We start from the raw sequence: 20,669 nt of genomic DNA on the forward strand, positions 1-20,669 counted from the left end.
AGAGTCCAGCATGTTTCTGATGTTCAGTGAATGGAAGCTTCTTCTCTGCTGCGACGTGGAACGAACCAGCAGAAGACAAATCTGGTGACATTCAAATTCAAGCGCTGAAACATTTTAATGCCTGTGTTGTTGTTCCTGCCGCTTCTGTCTTGTTTCTCATCCTGTGTTCTCTGTCCAACTCTTCAGTTTGGTTTGGACCAAACAAATCCTCTGTGCTGCTGAAACAACCGTTAATCATCTGCTTTTGGGGTCTCCAGCAGGTGCTGGACGCTGCTGTTGGGGTCAGGTTGCTGACAGCGCCCTGCTCTGATGCTGGGCTCAGTTCAAAGGTCATGTTGAAGGCCAATAAGATTGCAGTCAACAAACCTCAGCTACATTTCGTTTCTTTGGGTTAAATAATCCAGAGCTGCCGTCAGCCACCCTAAGCTAAGGTAGCTCATGATATTCCTGACTTTGAGGCCTTTTTTACTTGCTGTTCAATCTCATTCTTAAATGCAACACTGAACACTTGGCTGTTAATCAATTAAAGTTCCAGATCACTTGTCAGCAATATAATAATTAAAGAGAAAAAAAGAACCTGCTTCAGTGTTGTTGTTCTTTTAACAAGCTCAACTTGCATTCAGGCTGGGACGACTTAAAATTCCAAAAAAAACCACACTGATCAGAAATAAACTCCATTTGTAAAAACCTGCATTTTGAGAGTCGATTGCCCGTCATCATGTGAACAGATGGGACTTTGATCAGTTAACTGTAACTAACTGTCACTCAGAACTAAGCTGGCAGTCACCCAGACACAGTTGCTGGAGGCTCTCATTCAACCTAAACAATCGCTTTCATCGATTTTCTGAGGAGACTTCCTCCACTAGAGGGCAGCAGTGTGGTTATTTCAATCATGGCTGATCTCAAAGGTCCACGAGTGGATTGAGAGGTTGGTGACATCAGTGGTTGATAATAAACAGACATCAACACAGCTTCAACTCTTAAGGCTCCTGGACAAGAAGTACAAATAAGGAAAAAGTGAATTTAAGCAGGTGGCCCAGTGGAGCAGTGGTCCTCACCGTGGCCCCCAGCAAGAAGGTTGTGGGTGGAGCAGTGGTCCTCACCGTGGCCCCCAGCAAGAAGGTTGTGGGTGGAGCAGTGGTCCTCCCTGTGGCCCCCATCAAGAAGGTTGTGGGTGGAGCCCCGGCTGCAGCACGGGGTCTTTCTGGGTGAGTCTCCATGTTCTCCCTGTTCCTGCTGGGTTCTCTCTGGTACTCCAGCTTCCTCCACAGTCCAAAGACATCAAGAGGGACCAGGTTAATCCAGACTCTAAATTGACCGTAGGCGTGGCTGGGAGAGCCAATGGTTGTCTGTCTCTATGTGTTGGCCCTGCCATGGACTGGTGACCTGTCCAGGGGGAAGGCTGCTGGGATAGGCTCCACCCCCACCACCCTCAACAGGAGAAGAGGGAGAACATGGAGGGAGGGATGATGGATGGATGGATGGATGGATGGGTGGGTGGGTGGATGGATGGATGAATGGATGGGTGAATGGGTGGGTGGATGAATGGATGGGTGGGTGGATGAATGGATGGATGAATGGATGGGTGGATGGATGGATGGATGGGTGGGTGGATGAATGGATGGATGAATGGATGGGTGGATGGATGGATGGATGGGTGGGTGGATGGATGTATGGTTGGATGGATGGATGGATGGATGGATGGATGGATGGATGGATGAATGGGTGGGTGGATGGGTGGATGGATGGATGAATGGGTGGGTGGATGGGTGGATGGATGGGTGGGTGGATGGATGGATGAATGGATGGGTGGATGGGTGGATGGATGGGTGGGTGGATGGATGGATGAATGGATGGGTGGGTGGATGAATGGATGGGTGGATGGGTGGATGGATGGGTGGATGGATGGGTGGGTGGATGGATGGATGAATGGATGGGTGGATGGGTGGGTGGATGGATGGATGAATGGATGGGTGGATGGATGGGTGGGTGGATGGATGGATGAATGGATGGGTGGATGGATGGATGGATGGGTGGGTGGATGGATGTATGGGTGGATGGATGGATGAATGGATGGATGGATGGGTGGGTGGGTGGATGGATGGATGAATGGGCGGGTGGATGGGTGGATGGATGGATGAATGGGTGGGTGGATGGGTGGATGGATGGGTGGGTGGATGGGTGGATGAATGGATGGATGAATGGATGGGTGGATGGATGGATGGATGGGTGGGTGGGTGGGTGGATGGATGGGTGGATGGATGGATGGATGGATGGATGGGTGGGTGGATGGGTGGATGAATGGATGGATGAATGGATGGGTGGGTGGATGGATTTAAGCAATAATTTATCAAAAATCATCTCCCTGAACAGCAGCAAAAAATTAAATAGGTGGAAGAATTTTGTCATTTTCCTATTTATTAGCAAACATGTCAATGAGAGGCTGAAGAACAGTCTGATCAACCTTCACACTGGACTGAACCTACAGTGCAGTTGAGAACGAGAGAGTACAGCAGAGGAGAGAACGTAGAACATCAGTGACAAGGCCTCAGTTGAGCAGTGTGATCATCAAAACACGCTTAACACCAGCTTCCGTCATCAGTAGTTTCAAGCCACAATGAGAAATGCTGTGCAGGTCCAAGTTGGCAGCATAGGATTGTGGGTAGTGAGTGTCGCTACATTTTTGGATCTGGGGTCGTTTCCACTCGAAGTAAATCTGCTCTTTGTTAAGGCAAATTGTTATCTGATAAGGGGGAACCTCGTGAGTCCCGAGCAGCAACTACACATCAACCCGCCAAGCGGCGTCCATATGAACGAATCCACGTACGTGTGACTGTGGGGGTGCTGTTCCAGCAGTCCAGACCACCCACCTGCGGGTGAAAAGTCCTCCTCCATTGTGAATCAGCAGTTTCATCACCAGAATTGCACCACCGCCATCACCACGCCACTGCCTTGACAGTGACCAGCATGTTGAACATTTAAATCACTGTATGTACAGATGAATACCGATCTGGCGATTAATCAGAGCCTGGTGTCAGAGGACGCACCTCCCATCTTCTGACTGACTGCCTGAGCAGCCTTGCAGCAGCGAGGTCAGACCACAGGGTGGCACTGCGGAACCGCAGTGGGGAACTGGTGAGCGGCTGATGAGCAGCTTGGTGCTCAGAGGTGCTGAGGTCCCACGGAGGGGGAGGGGGTGAGCGTCACTCCGCTTTCTTTATGAAGATCTAACAGAACCAAAGAGCAGAAAGAACTAGTCAGATCCAGAGAGAACCATACCAAACTGGTCATCATGAGAGAGAACCAAAGATAACTATTAAGAACCAGTCAGATCCAGAGAGGATCAGAGAGAACCAGAGAGAACAAGGCATGTAGGAAGAACTAGAGGGAGCTGAGAGAACTAATCAGAACCAGGGAGAATGAGACAGAACCAGAAGAAAATGGACATGACTCTCCAAGATGAGCCTGTTAAATGAATGTGTTTGGGACAACAGATGAAAATCAGCATTTTGCTAATTTAACAGATATAATAAACCCATAAAAGAAAAAAGTCTATGTGACAAATTAAGTTTGATGTGATTCAGGATGTAAAAGTATACACAAGTGCTTCTTCTGCAGATCCTGGTGGACGCCACTGAGGAACATAGAACCTCCCTTGAGAACTGGTGGACTGGTTCATCTCACCTCGCTAAGGATCACCCAGACCGGCGAGTCCGTCATCACAGTGAGACGCATGGCCTCCAGGGGCCCAAAGGTTGGGTCCACCTCCCCTTCCGCGATCCCATTCTGGAATGTCCCTGAAAGAGATCGAGAGGATGACGAATATTAGCCGACTTTGAGGATCCGATCTCATGCGGATCCATTTTCCATGAAGCCCAAACACCCTCACAGGCCTGCGTATTAATTAAATCCATCCATCCATACTTCCATTCTTCCATCCATCATCCCTCCATCCATCCCTCCATGTTCCCCCTCTTCTCCTGTTGAGGGTGGTGGGGGTGGAGCCTATCCCAGCAGCCTTCCCCCTGGACAGGTCACCAGTCCATGGCAGGGCCAACACATAGAGACAGACAACCATTGGCTCTCCCAGCCACGCCTACGGTCAATTTAGAGTCTGGATTAACCTGGTCCCTCTTGATGTCTTTGGACTGTGGAGGAAGCTGGAGAACCAGAGAGAACCCAGCAGGAACAGGGAGAACATGGAGACTCACCCAGAAAGACCCCGTGCTGCAGCCGGGGCTCCACCCACAACCCTGTTGGATGGGGGGCCACAGTGAGGACCACTGCTCCACCGGGCCACCTGGCTTTAAAATCAAATTGAACTATTTCATAATCCAGATTAGTATATTGAACTTGTATTCATTGCCCCGCTCCAGGATGTCATGTGATTGGAACACCAGTCGCCCCCTATTGGTCATGAGTGTGACTCCAGGTAAATATACTGTTGATGAACCACATACTGATGGTGAACCAATGGTGTCATTTGTAAGATCACTATTTTAATGAAATGTGAGTCCTATGATTGGCACTGTGGTTCTGGTCCCATGAGCCAGGCACTAAAACAGTTAATTAGAGTTGGAAACATTTGTGTCTTCATTTAGTTATCGTGTCTTTAAAGAGACACGGCCACTTTCATGGAGAGTAAAAAAGCAGGCAAAGATGGAGCTAAACACTTTCCCACCCACAACTATTCATAGTGCTACGCTATCTAGCCTGAATCTCAGCTCCCTAAAGAAGAGATGCTCTCTGAATGTGGGCGTGGTCCTTCATGGCTACATTCCCTCGCTTTATATGGACATCAGCACTGTTCGGTCCTCATCACTCCCATGGACTGAGTAACGGTGGGGACCAACAGTCTGATAACGAGCTGACAGGATAACGTGTCGTCTATATTCACGCGCTCCTTGATGAGGCCAGTCAGTAAATAAACATCAACCTGGTGGCGGTGGTAGAGAACCGTCAGAAGAGGGAAAAGTCCATAAAATTCATCCTTTGGGGAGCATGAATGTCTGAGCAAACGTTCACATCGATCCATCTGATAGTTCAAATGTTTCAGTCTGGACCCGAGCGATGGACAGACCGACCTTTGGTCCACAGAGCCAGAGAGACGATCAAGCCTTGATCGTAAGAGTAAGCTTACCTCCGGGGGTTTTAAGGGATTTGTAGTTCCTCTATTATTAATTTATTCATCTGTTCGTGAAGGCCAGAGTAATTGAGGGATCTTTATGCTTTTTGTGCATAATTTACAGGGTTATTAAGACCCATTACAGTTGTCCTGAGTCCATTAACTAACCCTTGCGGTTCTGAGATGCTTCCTCATTTTGACCGTTGACCATCAGAACAGAAACACAAAGTGATGGTAGTGTTCTGTCTTTGCTTTCGTCTCCATCTGCAGCTGCCTGGTGTCCTGCTGGGGTTCACTCATCCTCCAGCTCAGCGAGCATCTCAGCAGAGCAATAATCCCTCCCAGGATTTATTTACCATCCTGGCTGTGATGCATCCAGAAACAAGTGTGAGCATAATCCCATCAAAGAGTAGCATTGGGTGTGTATGTTATTGTTTATCACAGTTATGACTGTGTGTGTTACTGCTTACATTCAGCACCCAGCAACCCTGACGTCTAAGAAATGTTCCTCGCTGGGACACAAGATGAGGAAATAGAACGAAACAATCAAACATGTCCATCTGGTCTCGACAGTTAAGGATTTTCTCTTAATTTGTCTGGGAATAATTTTGTGTCTTGTTTTGGGTCCCTCTTTCAAAGAAGTCTTTCTGGGTGAGTCTCCATGTTCTCCCTGTTCCTGCTGGGTTCTCTCTGGTACTCCAGCTTCCTCCACAGTCCAAAGACATCAAGAGGGGACCAGGTTAATCCAGACTCTAGATTGACCGTAGGCGTGGCTGGGAGAGCCAATGGTTGTCTGTCTCTATGTGTTGGCCCTGCCATGGACTGGTGACCTGTCCAGGGGGAAGGCTGCTGGGATAGGCTCCACCCCCACCACCCTGAACAGGAGAAGAGGGGGAACATGGAGGGGTGGATGGATGGATGGAGGGATGAACTGATTCAAGGATGGATAGATAGATGGATGAGTGGATGGATGGATGGATAGATGGATGTCATTCAGCCCTTAAAGTTTGGGACCCTTGAATATTCAATGTTCCCTCCAGATGCAGGACATCTGGAGGCGGTGCGCTGGAATTAATCGAGCGGAGGAGAGAAGCGGCCGGATCGATGCACTGACTCATTTGAAAAATTAATGAAGGCTATGAAGAGCCGCTGGTAATTTATGATGTCAGATCTGACTTGCCCTCCTCACTGCCTGCATGCCTTCATGCTTTAAATCCTTTCTTGGGTGGATTTCAATTGTCCTAAAAATTACTTGGTTATTTTTGGGGGGGGGGGGGGGGGTGTAAAAAAAATATCTTGTTTCATGAGATCACTTATTAGGTAAAGAGAAAGTAGACATTTTTTCTGTTTGTTTCCCTCCATCAAATTAGCAGTAAAGTCCAAACTGTTCCCTTTCATCTCAGCTGGAGAAGTGTGTCTGCCTATGATTGACAGCAGTCAGAGAGGTGTGTCTGTCTATGATTGACAGCAGTCAGAGAGGTATGTCTGTCTATGATTGACAGCAGTCGGAGAGGTGTGTCTGTCTACGATTGACAACAGTCAGAGAGGTGTGTCTGTCTCTGATTGACAGCAGTCGGAGAGGTATGTCTGTCTATGATTGACAGCAGTCGGAGAGGTGTGTCTGTCTACGATTGACAACAGTCAGAGAGGTGTGTCTGTCTCTGATTGACAGCAGTCGGAGAGGTGTGTCTGTCTACGATTGACAACAGTTGGAGAGGTGTGTCTGTCTACGATTGACAGCAGTCGGAGGGGTGTGTCTGTCTATGATTGACAGCAGTCGGAGAGGTGTGTCTGTCTACGATTGACAGCAGTCGGAGAGGTGTGTCTGTCTACGATTGACAGCAGTCGGAGAGGTGTGTCTGTCTATGATTGACAGCAGTCAGAGAGGTGTGTCTGTCTCTGATTGACAGCAGTCGGAGGGGTGTGTCTGTCTATGATTGACAGCAGCTAAAAGGGCGTTTCAGTGTTTGCCTGACAGCTGCTTGAGAGAGCTGAAGTTCAGATGCCAGCATCAAACCTGTGGCATCTCCTTGTGTCCTCACCTATTCTGATGAATCCGTCTTCTGTCCGGTGGTATTTTGGCATTTTCTCCCTCCCTTCTGTCAAGGCCTCTTTGTCTGCCTGAATATTCTGGAAAAGACAAAAAATGTGAATTTATTTCCTTGTCGCTGTCATTTTAGGTACTAACACAAGATCGTCAAGTGAATGATGGATTTCTGGTCAATGAAGACATGGACTTTTATTTCTTTGACAAAAGGAGAAAAATCGTCCTCAGATTGGAGACGTCTTCTTAAACTGCAGTACTTGTCGCCATCTGTGTTCCACTACTAAAGAGCTCCTGGTGAGGCCCGCGCGCAGGCCAGTGGTTGCTGATTAGCAGAGTTACAACACTGACAAATGGCCATAAACATACAAACGGAAAAGCTCAGAGAGAATTTGAGAACCTCCAAATGACAATTCAGCAGAGCACGGTAATCTAATCAGATTAATGTCAAAGAGTAAATTCACACATTATATTTTCCAAACAGTAACTAAATCAGTTCCTAATCCAAGTCATGATTCTTTACTGCCGTGTTACATCGTTGGTGACAGAATTCAGGTTTTCTGTCATGCAGACAGTACAAAATTAAGCTTTTTTTCATCCTTGAAGTCTCAGGTAGATGATGTCACATGTGCCTGTGCGACAGTTCCTTGCGTGAACCAAGCAAGTGTGAAGGTCACACATTCGTTCGCTGGAAGTCTGTTGTCTGTCGTCAGCTACGTTGCGTATCGAGGAGGAGACGCTCCATATTTCCACTGTTAACTCAGTAACTCTGGAGTAACTAACAACATTGCTACTAATCCAACTCATTACTTTTAAAATTAAACTTATTAATCATTGTTATTGTGGTGCATTTCTATTGCAGGAACTAGGGTCCAAATATAGTTCCAGGATAACTGATCTTCTCTAGAACAGTCCCTGCTTGGGGGGTAGTAACATCCTGGGACTTTGGGGTGGGACTGGGTGGATTGAATCTGATTGGTCAAGTACTCATTATTCAGCTGAGCTTTGCGATTGTATCAAAGGAAAAACATACGACAGATGAAGCGGGCTGATTTGCATAATCTTACCGGAACTTTGGGCAACAGGAACCTTTACGTTCCATGAAGAGAGGCTTTTGATCAAAACCTCTGTCATTCTCCAGCTGAACAGAAACACGATGAGCACATGAATGTTGACGGTGCTCCACAGTAGCTGGATGCACGAAGCAGCAGTACGTTCACCGTATCACCATAGCCGTGATGTTCGCGAGTGTTTGCTAACCCAAACATTTATTTGCTGGTTGCTTGAGGAGACAAAGCTGGGAACCGGACTCACATCAAATGGTTGAACCTCCACTGACGTGTTGAAGAGTTTGTCTCCTGGATGCTCGATGTTCCCGCTCCGAAAGAAATACCTGAAATAGGGACGGAGTACAACAAAAAAGCTGAAGTTAGAGTTGACGTAGAAACACTATCAAAGGGTACTACGGGTACATTACACCCTTCGACCTCTCACCCCACGTTACAGCTATGTGTTATCCTGCCGACTTATCTCCTGTCAGAACCTCTGAGGCTGTATCTCGAAGTAACGTCTAGTATTTTGTGACCTGGACGAACCCCTCAAACCCTACAGAGTCTGATACCACAGAGACTGTAGCGCCCTCAGATTAGTACAGCAAGAACCTCTGCTAGTCCCTGAGACAACTGACAAGATGTGTAAGCAGTACTCTCAGGTAAACCGGAGACCTGTAGAACTCTGATACATCTGGTTCTCAATCGTGACCTTATATCTCTTGGTTGCTAGTACCATGTGCTTTCCCTGAGACTCGGAACTCCCAGGAACTTGGGAACTTTGTACCACTAAAATCTTGCTATGTCTTAGTCCCATTTGGTTCCCCTGCATTGTTCCATCCTCATGAATGACCCTGCAAGAGGTTTGACACAGTGGTTCCAGGTGGAGCTCCTGGAACTCCTAAGTGTGCTCTGTTAGCCTTGAAACCCTGGAGCCCCGTAGTGCCTTTGGGTTCCAGCTCCTCAAATTACGCCTACAACCTTTGACCTCTTAACCCTCCAAATGCACCTGTTTACCTGAGACCCTGTAAGACCCATTGTACTTGTAACCCTCACACCTTTCACATCTTGTACCCGAGATGTGTCCTGAGAAAATGGTCCTGGTACAAACCTCTCAATGCGCACTGGTGTGAAGAATCGAATCCGTATGAAGTCGCCTGCCACGGGGGTGAAGGCCCAGAAGAAGTCCTCTCCTAGGTAGGCCTTCTCCAGAGTGAAGTGCTGGTAGGTCTTCAAGCTGGTTGTCACCTCTGCCAGTGGGTTGGCGTGGCCCTTATGGAGGGTCTGTTTCCCAAAGTCTTTATCCTGGAACAAACCACAGTTTGTCTACGATTATTTGCTGTAGTATGTCGTTTTGAAGGAGGAGACCTGGATTGCCTGTGTGGTTTTTGTCGGCGTGCATCTCTGGAGAGTCAGTAGAAGTCCTAAGATAGCAGCATTGACCTGAAGATTACAGGACCAGTCGGTCACTCCAGACTGCCAACAGCCTTTCACTCTGACCGGGATCAGTGTCAGCCTTGCTAGCGCCCCCAGGTGACTAATCCATCGGGTGTTCAGGTCCAGTTCAGCACAGAGGCACAACAGAGGCATGACATCACTGTTAGCTTAATATGATGCGCCTTGTTTTAACATGTATTTGTGTGTAGAGCAGAGAAACTGTCAGACGGGCTGAACTGCATGCCAGCAAAATGTGATTGAAGGCTGCGAGTAAATATGACTCATCATGAGTGACCAACCAGAATGTTTGGAAGCTGTTTCTACTCGGCTCCATTTGTTTTCCAAACTCACTGTTTGGTAATTTCCACTCCAGCCATGATTTTCACTGCTACGGTGGAACTTCAACTTACGAAACAACTGCACAGTCAAACAAGTCACACTTTTTCTTTGGTTCTGCAAATTTAACTTTGATTTTAAACCCCAGTGAACATTTTATTCTGGAGGGTAATAACTGTGTTTGGCCTCCAACTATACAGCCCCACGCAGGTCTGCAGTTCAGTCTCCATGTTGAGAAAGCAGAGGTCTGGGACAGGCTGATCAATATCCAATTGATTGGAGCAGATTGCATCGCTCTGCCCTTAACACAGTAATCAGAGGCATTAAGCTGAGTCGCTCGGCTGCGAGATGCTGCCAGAAACTGAATCTGCCGCTGCCGTCACACGTTGCAGTTTCTTTCTGAACTCTGAACCGAGCCGACAGCAGCAGACGCTCTCAGTCCTCCTCCTCAAAGCCACCGTTTCAAACATCCACACTGACACCGCACCAGTACAGCCAGTGTGACCCGGTGCTGGGCTGAGCCCCGACAGTCTCCCCTCGCAAAGCTCCTGCATGGAGTTTGTTTTCTATCGTCATTTTGAAGTCAGACGTGTCGAAATTTAAAAAAGGATGTAAGAGCAAAACCATCAAGTCAAGCCTGAGTCTGAGTGGGCGGGACTTCTGCTGATGGTTTCCATCTACTGGTCCGTTTCCATCGGAGTGACAGCTTGTGTTTACAGCACTGGGGACTGATTGGAGTGCATGGAACACGAGCAGAACAGCAGGCAGTCTGGAGGTGACTGCAGCATAAACAAGGCAGATGAGTCTGAGGGGCAAAAGTACGAGTTCACTCCCACTAATACTGTAGTTTTACATGTATTCTAAAAGTTTTGGTTGCATGAACACTACATTTTTTTCTTTTTCCAAGATGATTGCAGGATGTTGATGGTTTTACCTGTCACTTATTCATCATTACTGATTTTCTTGAAAATTACTTTCTTGCCTGACTTGACTGGTTTTACTTTTGTCATTTTACGGCTAATTCATATGAACCACAATTACACGTTACCATGTATTATTCATGGCTTATACATTGTGTCCTATTTCCTCTGTATAAATAAGCACTGGTTATATTTCAAACTGAATGTTGATGATAAAGTGCTTGTATTTATGTAGCAAATACACGCGTATGAATTAACAGGAGCTCTTGAGTCACTCGTGAAGGCGTCAGATTTAGCTGAGCCAGATGGTGGAGGACAGAAGGCGCTACCTTGAGTTTCTGTATTTTTCCAGCCAGAGACGAGTGAGTCCCAACATGCTGGAAGAGAGACGGTTTAAACCGGATCCTCAGGTTGGCCTTCTGTCTGTCGCAGTGTTTCTGACAGAGAAACAGAGATGCAAGCAGGTCACATGACTCATAAACACCATATCTGTCTCCATAGTAACAGCAGGAGTGATGCAGGATGAACCAACTGTTGGAAGCAGGTTAAAGCTCAGGTGTTTTTACTCACCGCGTCTTTCTCAGGATTGCACACCTTCACCCACATGATGTGGTCCAGCAGCCAGTCGATGGGTTTGTCTTTGTAGAACATCAGCATGAACTCCACGATGAGCGACAGGTCCAAGGACTTGAACATCTTTCCTGAACGACAAGACCAAGACATGCCTTCTAACCAGCTCTGCTCTGTACTGGAACCAGTCCAGGACCAGCACTGTCCAATCACAGTCGGCGTGCATTTACGGAGGAAGCTGGAGAACTCAGTCCAGCGTCCGGCACATTCACACATGCTGCTTCAGAGCGTCTACCCTTCATCACCAGACTTCCTGAAACCGATGAGGTGGAGGGATGATGGAGCCGTCATTCTGACTTCCTCCTCCGCCATCTCTCGTGAAACTTGTAGTTTTAATATTTAACGAGGAAAGACTGAGGGACCTCTGGGAAGTAGAAAGGGCAAAAACAGGCCTGAACCACTGAGGATGGTGAGGCCAGCAGAGAGTTCAGTCCTGCTCCTGCCCCCTTCTGATCAAACCTGACCGGTTTGGACATCTTGTCCTCCAGGGGGAGGGAAGCGATGAGGCAACAGAGTAAAAAACCCGGACAGAAGCTAAACTTAGTAAATGTAAAAGTGAGTTTGGAAGCGTTGAATTAGAGAGCAGCCTGCAGCGGCGCGGCGCTCCATCTGATTTAATTCAGCTGGTCAGCTTTGCCCTGATGGATTAATTAAAGCAGCCGCTGCTCGCTGGCCACTCCGGATTCTGAGGTCAACACGAGGACTGGGGGGACGACCGGGGGTGGGGGTTGGTGGTGTGTATTTGAAAGCTCAATCGCTCGTCACAGAGCGCAGACGACAGGATGGAGATGAACAACAAACATCTGCGTGAGATCAATGTCGTCGTGCGGCGCAGAGACGAGACCGTCGCCATTCTGGCTCCATGAAACTATTTCAAGGACGCTGACGCAGCGTGAGGGGCTGTGAGCGCCAGCACGCATCAGACCATGCTACCATGCTAGACCCTCCCGTCCAGAGGGAGTCAGGAGCCAATCAGAGTATTTAATGCTTGATTCCTACTTGGTGAAAAAGTACAGGAATCACAGTGACTTTTATTCTTGATTGAAAAATAGCTTTCCAACCCTAGAAGGGACAACGACTTGTCCAGCCTTCACCTTTCTAGGACTTGTAAATAAGATACTAAAGTCAAAGGTCAGAGGTCACAGCAGCCGGTGATGATGTTCATTGGAGTCCTGCCTCGATTGAAAGTGCAGCAGTTGCTCACTCATCATACATCATACACGCGTGTTCCTCCTTGTTTTAGGAGGAACATCTCAAATCAGAGAACTGATGAGAACCTTCCATGCTGAGTCAGGACTCTGTGCTCGAATGTAGTGGAGTCCACTGCAGTTGGTTGTGTATCGGGGGTACTTCTGTGGTACTTCTGTGGTACTTCTGTGGTAGCTGCTGGGCTGGTGTCTTCCTTTCAGTGACCATGAATCTGCAGTGATGGCGGCGGTGTGATGTCAGAGTCTTCATCATCACCTTCATACTGTCTGACACAGTTTTTGGCTTCATGAAGAACAAAGCCTCGCTGAAGAAGCAACACATACGTCTCTATTAGCTTCACTGTCAGACTTCCCATCATGCAACAGTTTCATCAGCTCCACCATCAGGAGAATCACATGTGAGGTTCCTCTTATCACGCCGCCCACGTCCAGAGTAGCGACCAGCAGGGAGAGACGTGCTGACAGATGACGAGTCCTCCGGCCAGACGACCACAAATGACCTCTGACATCACACAGCACCTGACACACATCAACATGTGTCATCCACGCCATGATGCCCTTCTGGATAGGTTTACAATCCATCTCCCCGTGCAGCAACCATTAAAAACGCCACCTCTACTTGCCGCCATCTGCAAAGTCTGGTGTCGACCTGCCAGTGATGTCATCAGACTGAAACAGCAGTAAAGGTCCCACTGACATCTGCTGATAGGCCGACGCTGTGATAGGATCCCGACCCCACGAATCGGCCAACTGAACATCTTCTGGGGCCATGACTGCCACCTGAACTCTCCTGACGATGATTAAAATAGCCAATAATCTCAGAACCAGTCATACCTGTAACCATGGTAACTGGACACAATAAAGATGGCGCATGCAGGAGCCACTAAACCCCCCTCATGGAAGGTGTGTGTGTGTGTGTGTTTGTACAGTCACAGCTTCTCACACACAAGTCACTGCTTCTTCATCTCGACACACAACATTATGCAGCATCATTTTCCTCCCATGAGGCTTTGCTGCTCCACCTCCTCCTAATCGGTCCCTGAGTGCTCAGCCCCTCATTAGCGAGGCGGAAGACGGACGAATCAAACACACCTCACTGTCTCTCCAGAGGCCGATTCTCCTCAAACACACCAACAGTCAAACAGCCCGACTTCTAGCTGCACTTTCAGATGACAGCCAATCACCATGACTCGCCGCGGCTACAGAACACGCACCAAACTGCTGGAGAACCAGCTGCTCTGACGGAGAGAGTCATGAGCATCGCTCAGACGGGACGAGGGCTCACATTATTTGCCGTGTTCTCGCTGTGATGATGTCATCAGCTCTGATGTCTGACATTGTCAGGTCATGTCTCCATGGAGTTGACCCGTGACCTCTCTTCGTCAGCACAAATCTGACTTCAGATCAGTTGGGGTGAGCGATGATTGGATCCGGGATGGCCGGACTCATTGATTAGCCTGACAAAGTAATTAGAAAGCAGATTAAACGGTGCTTGACGCTTGAATTCATCTGGTGGGTTCAATCTAGCGTGGAGCAGCTTCTCACGGCGCCGCACAGCTGGATCACTGGAATTGACTTTCCCCTCTCACATCCTGGTGGCGAGCGAGACGCCAGCGCCGCCGCCGTTTCATCTCTACTTGTAGGAACCTGCGAGGCTGCTCTTGATTCATGCGTTTCTGTACATATTGTGATGTCAGCAGTGTTTCTCCATTGTTGATAAGTGATTCTTGATGCTAAGCACTTGCGGCAGCTCACCGATGAAGCCGAGCTGAGAGAACTCCAGGATCATCCACTCCTCTGACGGCTGCTGCAGAGCGAAGTTCTTCATGGTGGTGAAGAAGTTTGGACGAGCGACGATGTCATCCTCCAGCTGAGAGAGAGAGAGAGAGAGAGAGAGAGAGAGAGAGAGAGAGAGAGAGAGAGGCAATGACACCATCTTGGTGAACAGAGGTAGTCGCTGATGCTGAGTTGGGCGTATAAGCGAATACATCTGAAGTCTAAAGGTGATTGATTATGTTTCCCTCAGGGTTTCTTTTAATGCAGCAGAGTTTCAATTGCGATATAAAAAAGCTCTGTTGGAGCTCTGCAGCCCTCAGGTGACATTTGGAGCCGGGCCAGACCATCAGCCAGGCCCGGATGGGGGGACTGCTCCTCCTCAGAAGGTTCTTCACCGATCAGCCACAGCGCTACTGATGAGTTCCGCTGATTTGCAGATGTGTTTACCAGCTGCCGGTGCCGTAAGAAGATGGATGCCACATTCGTCCAATCAGCTGCCAGGATGCAGTTGTGTTTTTTGTTGTTATAATTTGCACTTCACACCCACAGCACATTCACCCTGGCGACCTCTTTACTGCATGACCTTATGAGGAGGTTATAATTTCTTTGGCCACTAGAGGGTGTCTATCACTTGGAAGTTGCTCAGTTTGGCACCTTTGTACAGTTCCGTGGATGGAGCCTCCTGCTGCCCCCTGCTGGGTAAAACCTGCAGGTCAGCAGTCAGGGACATCCAGTCAAACACAGAACATCAGTGTTGCCAGGCAACTGCAGCTGTCTGAAAACATCTTTAACCTCAACACCAACAGGTGAACATAAACACTGAATCCTTGTCTCCTACCAGACACTGACTCCCTCTGTTTCTCTCCGCTGCCTCTGTAAAGTTCAGCGCGGAAACGTGTCAGAACAGTGAGTCTGGCTCCCGGTTCTTGTCAGACGACTCAGAGCCGTCACTGCGATTGCTCCGTCACTGGAGCGCTGCCTGTTCAGGAGCAGCAGCCCCCACATGAGGAGACGCCTTCAGCAGGAGGAAAAAAAACCCTTGTCTCCACAAATCTGGAGAATCTCAAAAACTCCCAGGAAAAACGCAGAAACGTGGCTCACTTCCTCTGAGGAACATCAAGGTGAGGATTCTTGAAACTTCCCCGCCGGCAGACGGAGTACTGTCACACTTCCCCCTCTGTTTCCGTACCTGGACTACCTTCACATCAGGAACCTGAGTCTGTTCACCAGGATCTGGTCCTGAAGGACCCACACGTATCCTCAGTTAAGACCAGACTTGGAAGTTAGAACCAGGTCTAGTAAGGATGGATCCCGGGTCCTAAACAGCATCAATGAGGATGACCTCATCCTTTCGATGTGGTCGTTCTGGAGGCTCAGAGAATAAATCTGTCAACATGTGAGCAGGAAGAACTCTGATGTTTGTTCCTTCTCATCTTTTAGGAGAACAAAGCGTCCGAGACGACACCTCCATTATCTTCCCACAATGCAACAGTTTCATCAGCCTCACCACCGGGAGAATTACATCTTTATTTTAATGGCCGTTGTGCTTTATTAGACACCGAGCGCTGACACAAGTGGCGTCCCTGTTATCACCGCTGAGTTCTGTCTGATGAATTTTTTACACGGTTAAGTACCGTTGCTGAGACCGAGCCAGGAGCACCTGGGATCCTCATAAACAGAGTAGTTCACCTTCCTTTACAGTTTTGGGACCTGAAAACAAAATAGTTCAGAACCTGGGATTCTTCTCTCCCTGAGGGACGTTCAGAGGACGAACCATCAGGACTCTGATGACCCTCTGACCTCCTCTGGCGCCACCAAGAGCTCAACTGGTCAGTCCTTTGATTACATGTTTTAACAACTGTTGGATGGCCTGGAATTACATGTACACTTCTGTTCCCCAGGGGAGGATCAAAGGGAGGGAGGGTCAAGGTCAGCAATGAGGTGCAGTTCCTACCTGAACATAGTAGGTTCCTTTGGACTGAGCATACATCATCAGGAAGCAGTAGTCCAGGTTCTGCTTTGTCCTCCACCTGACAAGGAGACAACAGACACATTTGATTACAGGAACAACAGCACCTGGTCACCTGACTCAGCTGTGCAGTTTCCACACTCATGAGGACGGTGTGCAGGACGGGGGCGCCACAGACCAATGTGGTCATCCATCACCCATCCATCCCTCCACCCATCCATCCATCCCTCCCTCCATCCATCCATCCCTCCATCCATCCATCACCCATCCATCCCTCCACCCATCCATCCATCCCTCCCTCCATCCATCCATCCCTCCATCCATCCATCCCTCCACCCATCCATCCATCCCTCCCTCCCTCCATCCCTCCCTCCATCCATCCCTCCATCCATTCATCCCTCATCCATCTATCCCTCCATCCATCCCTCCATCTATCATCCCTCCATCCATCCCTCCCTCCATCCATCCACCCCTCCATCCATTCATCCCTCCATCCATCCATCACCATCCATCCATCCCTCCCTCCATCCATCCACCCCTCCATCCATTCATCCCTCCATCCATCCATCCATCACCATCCCTCCACCCATCCATCCATCCCTCCCTCCATCCATCCATCCCTCCATCCATCCATCACCCATCCATCCCTCCACCCATCCATCCATCCCTCCCTCCATCCATCCATCCCTCCATCCATCCATCCCTCCACCCATCCATCCATCCCTCCCTCCCTCCATCCCTCCCTCCATCCATCCCTCCCTCCATCCATCCCTCCATCCATTCATCCCTCATCCATCTATCCCTCCATCCATCCCTCCATCTATCATCCCTCCATCCATCCCTCCCTCCATCCATCCACCCCTCCATCCATTCATCCCTCCATCCATCCATCACCATCCATCCATCCCTCCCTCCATCCATCCACCCCTCCATCCATTCATCCCTCCATCCATCCATCCATCACCATCCCTCCACCCATCCATCCATCCCTCCCTCCATCCATCCATCCCTCCATCCATCACCCATCCATCCCTCCACCCATCCATCCATCCCTCCCTCCATCCATCCATCCCTCCATCCATCCATCCCTCCACCCATCCATCCATCCCTCCCTCCCTCCATCCCTCCCTCCATCCATCCCTCCATCCATTCATCCCTCATCCATCTATCCCTCCATCCATCCCTCCATCCATCCCTCCCTCCATCCATCCACCCCTCCATCCATTCATCCCTCCATCCATCCATCACCATCCATCCATCCCTCCCTCCATCCATCCACCCCTCCATCCATTCATCCCTCCATCCATCCATCCATCACCATCCCTCCACCCATCCATCCATCCCTCCCTCCATCCATCCATCCCTCCATCCATCCATCCCTCCACCCATCCATCCATCCATCCATCCCTCCCTCCATCCATCCCTCCATCCCTCCACCCATCCATCCATCCCTCCCTCCCTCCATCCCTCCATCCATTCATCCCTCATCCATCTATCCCTCCATCCATCACTCCATCTATCATCCCTCCCTCCATCCATCCACCCCTCCATCCATTCATCCCTCCATCCATCCATCACCATCCATCCATCCCTCCCTCCATCCATCCACCCCTCCATCCATTGATCCCTCCATCCATCCATCCATCACCATCCCTCCATCCATCCATCATCCATCCCTCCATCCATCATCCATCCCTCCCTCCATCTTCTCCCTCATCTCCTGTTGAGGGTGGTGGGGGTGGAGCCTATCCCAGCAGCCTTCCCCCTGGACAGGTCACCAGTCCATGGCAGGGTCAACACATAGAGACAGACAACCATTGGCTCTCCCAGCCACGCCTACGGTCAATTTAGAGTCTGGATTAACCTGGTCCCTCTTGATGTCTTTGGACTGTGGAGGAAGCTGGAGTACCAGAGAGAACCCAGCAGGAACAGGGAGAACATGGAGACTCACCCAGAAAGACCCCGTGCTGCAGCCGGGGCTCCACCCACAACCTTCTTGCTGGGGGGCCACAGTGAGGACCACTGCTCCACCCACAACCTTCTTGCTGGGGGCCACAGTGAGGACCACTGCTCCACCCACAACCTTCTTGCTGGGGGCCACAGTGAGGACCACTGCTCCACCCACAACCTTCTTGCTGGGGGGCCACAGTGAGGACCACTGCTCCACCGGGCCACTCCGACTTCCAGAAGTTAAATTAATCAAAGGGAAAATGACCAATGTTGGAGTTTAGAGCTGAAACTGACACGCCGAGCCTCATTCATGAAGTGCTCCTCAGCACAAATTTGCCCTTGCATACAATTTCAACCCTCAGTATCATCTCACAAACCTGGTGGCTGTTGTAGCTCCTCCCCTGGAAAAATGTTAAAAATGTTACTGTGATTTAAACTGTGGAAAAATTTTCATGAATCAGATGTAGGTTGACATAGATTATTGGTGATTTAGAGCCGAGAGCAGAGACAGAGACAAAAGTCTGCTGCGCCCAGTTGGATCAGAGGTTCCAGATGACCTGGTAGAAGCCGGGCTGCATTTCTCCAACTGAGGAGCTCTGACGTGACCTTTGACCCTTCAAAGTCTGAGAAAGATGCTCTTTGTGGAAGTTTGTGTGGCATGTGATGAACACATGGAGCTGGACTCCCCCAGCCTGTAGACAAGAAAGCCACAACCCCCCCTCGCCATCTCTGTTGCTTTATTGTGCCATAAATAAACGCCAACCCGCCGGCGCCCCTCGCCTCCTCCTGCTGCGGCTCATCCACAGCTTCCAGTGTTCTTCCACTGCAGCCAGTCAATAGTCTTTTTATACGCCCGCTGAGGTCAAAAACAATCTGCTTTTATAGAAAAACAGCAAAGTTAACAAAGTCTCTCTCCCATGGTGATCAGCGAGACGGTTTAATGCAGCAAGTCAGCTGGTTCAAGGAGCGGCGTTCCAAAATAAAAGAGACAATTTTCTCTGGCAGCTGAACACACAAGGAACCATCCGTCCCTCCATCCATCCATCATCCGTCCGTCCATCCATCCATCCCTCCATCCATCCCTCCATCCATCCATCATCCGTCCGTCCATCCATCCATCCCTCCATCCATCCCTCCATCCATCCGTCCGTCCGTCCGTCCATCCATCCATTCATCCATCCATCCATTCGTCCGTCCGTCCGTCCGTCCATCCATCATCCATCCCTCCATCCATCCATCCGTCCGTCCGTCCATCCATCCCTCCATCCATCTGTCCGTCCATCCATCCCTCCATCCATCCACCCGTCCTCCGTCCGTCCATCCATCCATCATCCATCCCTCCATCATCCATCCCTCCATCCACCCGTCCATCCATCATCCATTCATCCGTCCATCCATCATCAATCCCTCCATCCATGCATCCATCCATTCATCCGTCCATCCATCCATTTGTCCATCCATCATCAATCCTTCCATCATCCATCCATCCATCCCTCCATCATCAATCCCTCCATCATCCATCCATCTTCTATACCTCTTGTCCAATTCAGAGTGGTGGGGGTGGAGCCTATCCCAGCTGTCATTGGGTGAGAGGCGGGGTTCACCCTGGACAGGTCACCAGTCCATCACAGCACCATCAAGACCAATTGGGGGTTCAGTATCTTGCTCAAGGACACTTGGACATGGTCAATGGGGGGGGGGGGGGGGGGGGATCGAACCAGCAACCGTTCGGTTGCCAGACGGCCGCTCTACCTCCTTCAGTTACAACGGGTACTAAAAACTGCAAACCTAAGGGCCAATATTTCACCCAGCTAACAAGTGTGTTAGTACAGATCAAGTACAACACACTGTCACCCCGTCCTGTATCCATGGTAACTATGCACGGCACTGAGACCACTGTAACCATGGTTACTTGACACAACAAAGACAATGATAGATATACAAATTGGCCTGAATTATTATTTCAGCCAAAGAATAAAAGTGAACATAAATGAATGAAGTTGTCCGTTTACTTGCTCTTCGTCTCCTCTGCTCCTTCTTTACTCAACTCCCTCCTTCATTGAGGTTTCCACGGGAACAGGGCCACAAGGGCGGGGCATCAGTCTGTTAACTAAAATGATGTCATTTTCATCTGTGTAGAGGAAGCTTGTGTGAGTGTGTTCGTATATGAAGATACGAGTGTGTAAAAGTGTGTGTTCCCTTTCAAGATGTTTCTGTCGGAGAGG

The 20,669-nt window shown here is 49.4% G+C and overlaps 1 protein-coding gene across 2 annotated transcripts in view; it reads right to left on the bottom strand.

The window, feature by feature from the left end:
- Positions 1-2,388: 2,388 nt before the first annotated feature.
- The window catches only part of mgat4b (alpha-1,3-mannosyl-glycoprotein 4-beta-N-acetylglucosaminyltransferase B), a 48,337-nt gene continuing 30,056 nt past the window's right edge, over positions 2,389-20,669 (bottom strand). For both annotated transcript variants that reach the window (XM_086222394.1, XM_086222393.1), the window contains 9 exons: positions 16,480-16,555; positions 14,505-14,619; positions 11,482-11,612; positions 11,241-11,348; positions 9,330-9,523; positions 8,484-8,562; positions 7,168-7,255; positions 3,685-3,797; positions 2,389-3,227 (listed from right to left, as the gene is read on the bottom strand). In XM_086222394.1, coding sequence (XP_086078520.1) covers positions 3,204-3,227; positions 3,685-3,797; positions 7,168-7,255; positions 8,484-8,562; positions 9,330-9,523; positions 11,241-11,348; positions 11,482-11,612; positions 14,505-14,619; positions 16,480-16,555 — 928 coding nt within the window. In that variant the 3' untranslated portion in view covers positions 2,389-3,203. The remainder of the gene's footprint in view (positions 3,228-3,684; positions 3,798-7,167; positions 7,256-8,483; positions 8,563-9,329; positions 9,524-11,240; positions 11,349-11,481; positions 11,613-14,504; positions 14,620-16,479; positions 16,556-20,669) is intronic.

The sequence above is a fragment of the Aulostomus chinensis genome, chromosome 13 (assembly GCF_037954235.1).
Source record: "Aulostomus chinensis isolate RoL2024-O1b breed Wild chromosome 13, RoL_Achi_v1.0, whole genome shotgun sequence".
Lineage (NCBI taxonomy): Eukaryota > Metazoa > Chordata > Actinopteri > Syngnathiformes > Aulostomidae > Aulostomus > Aulostomus chinensis.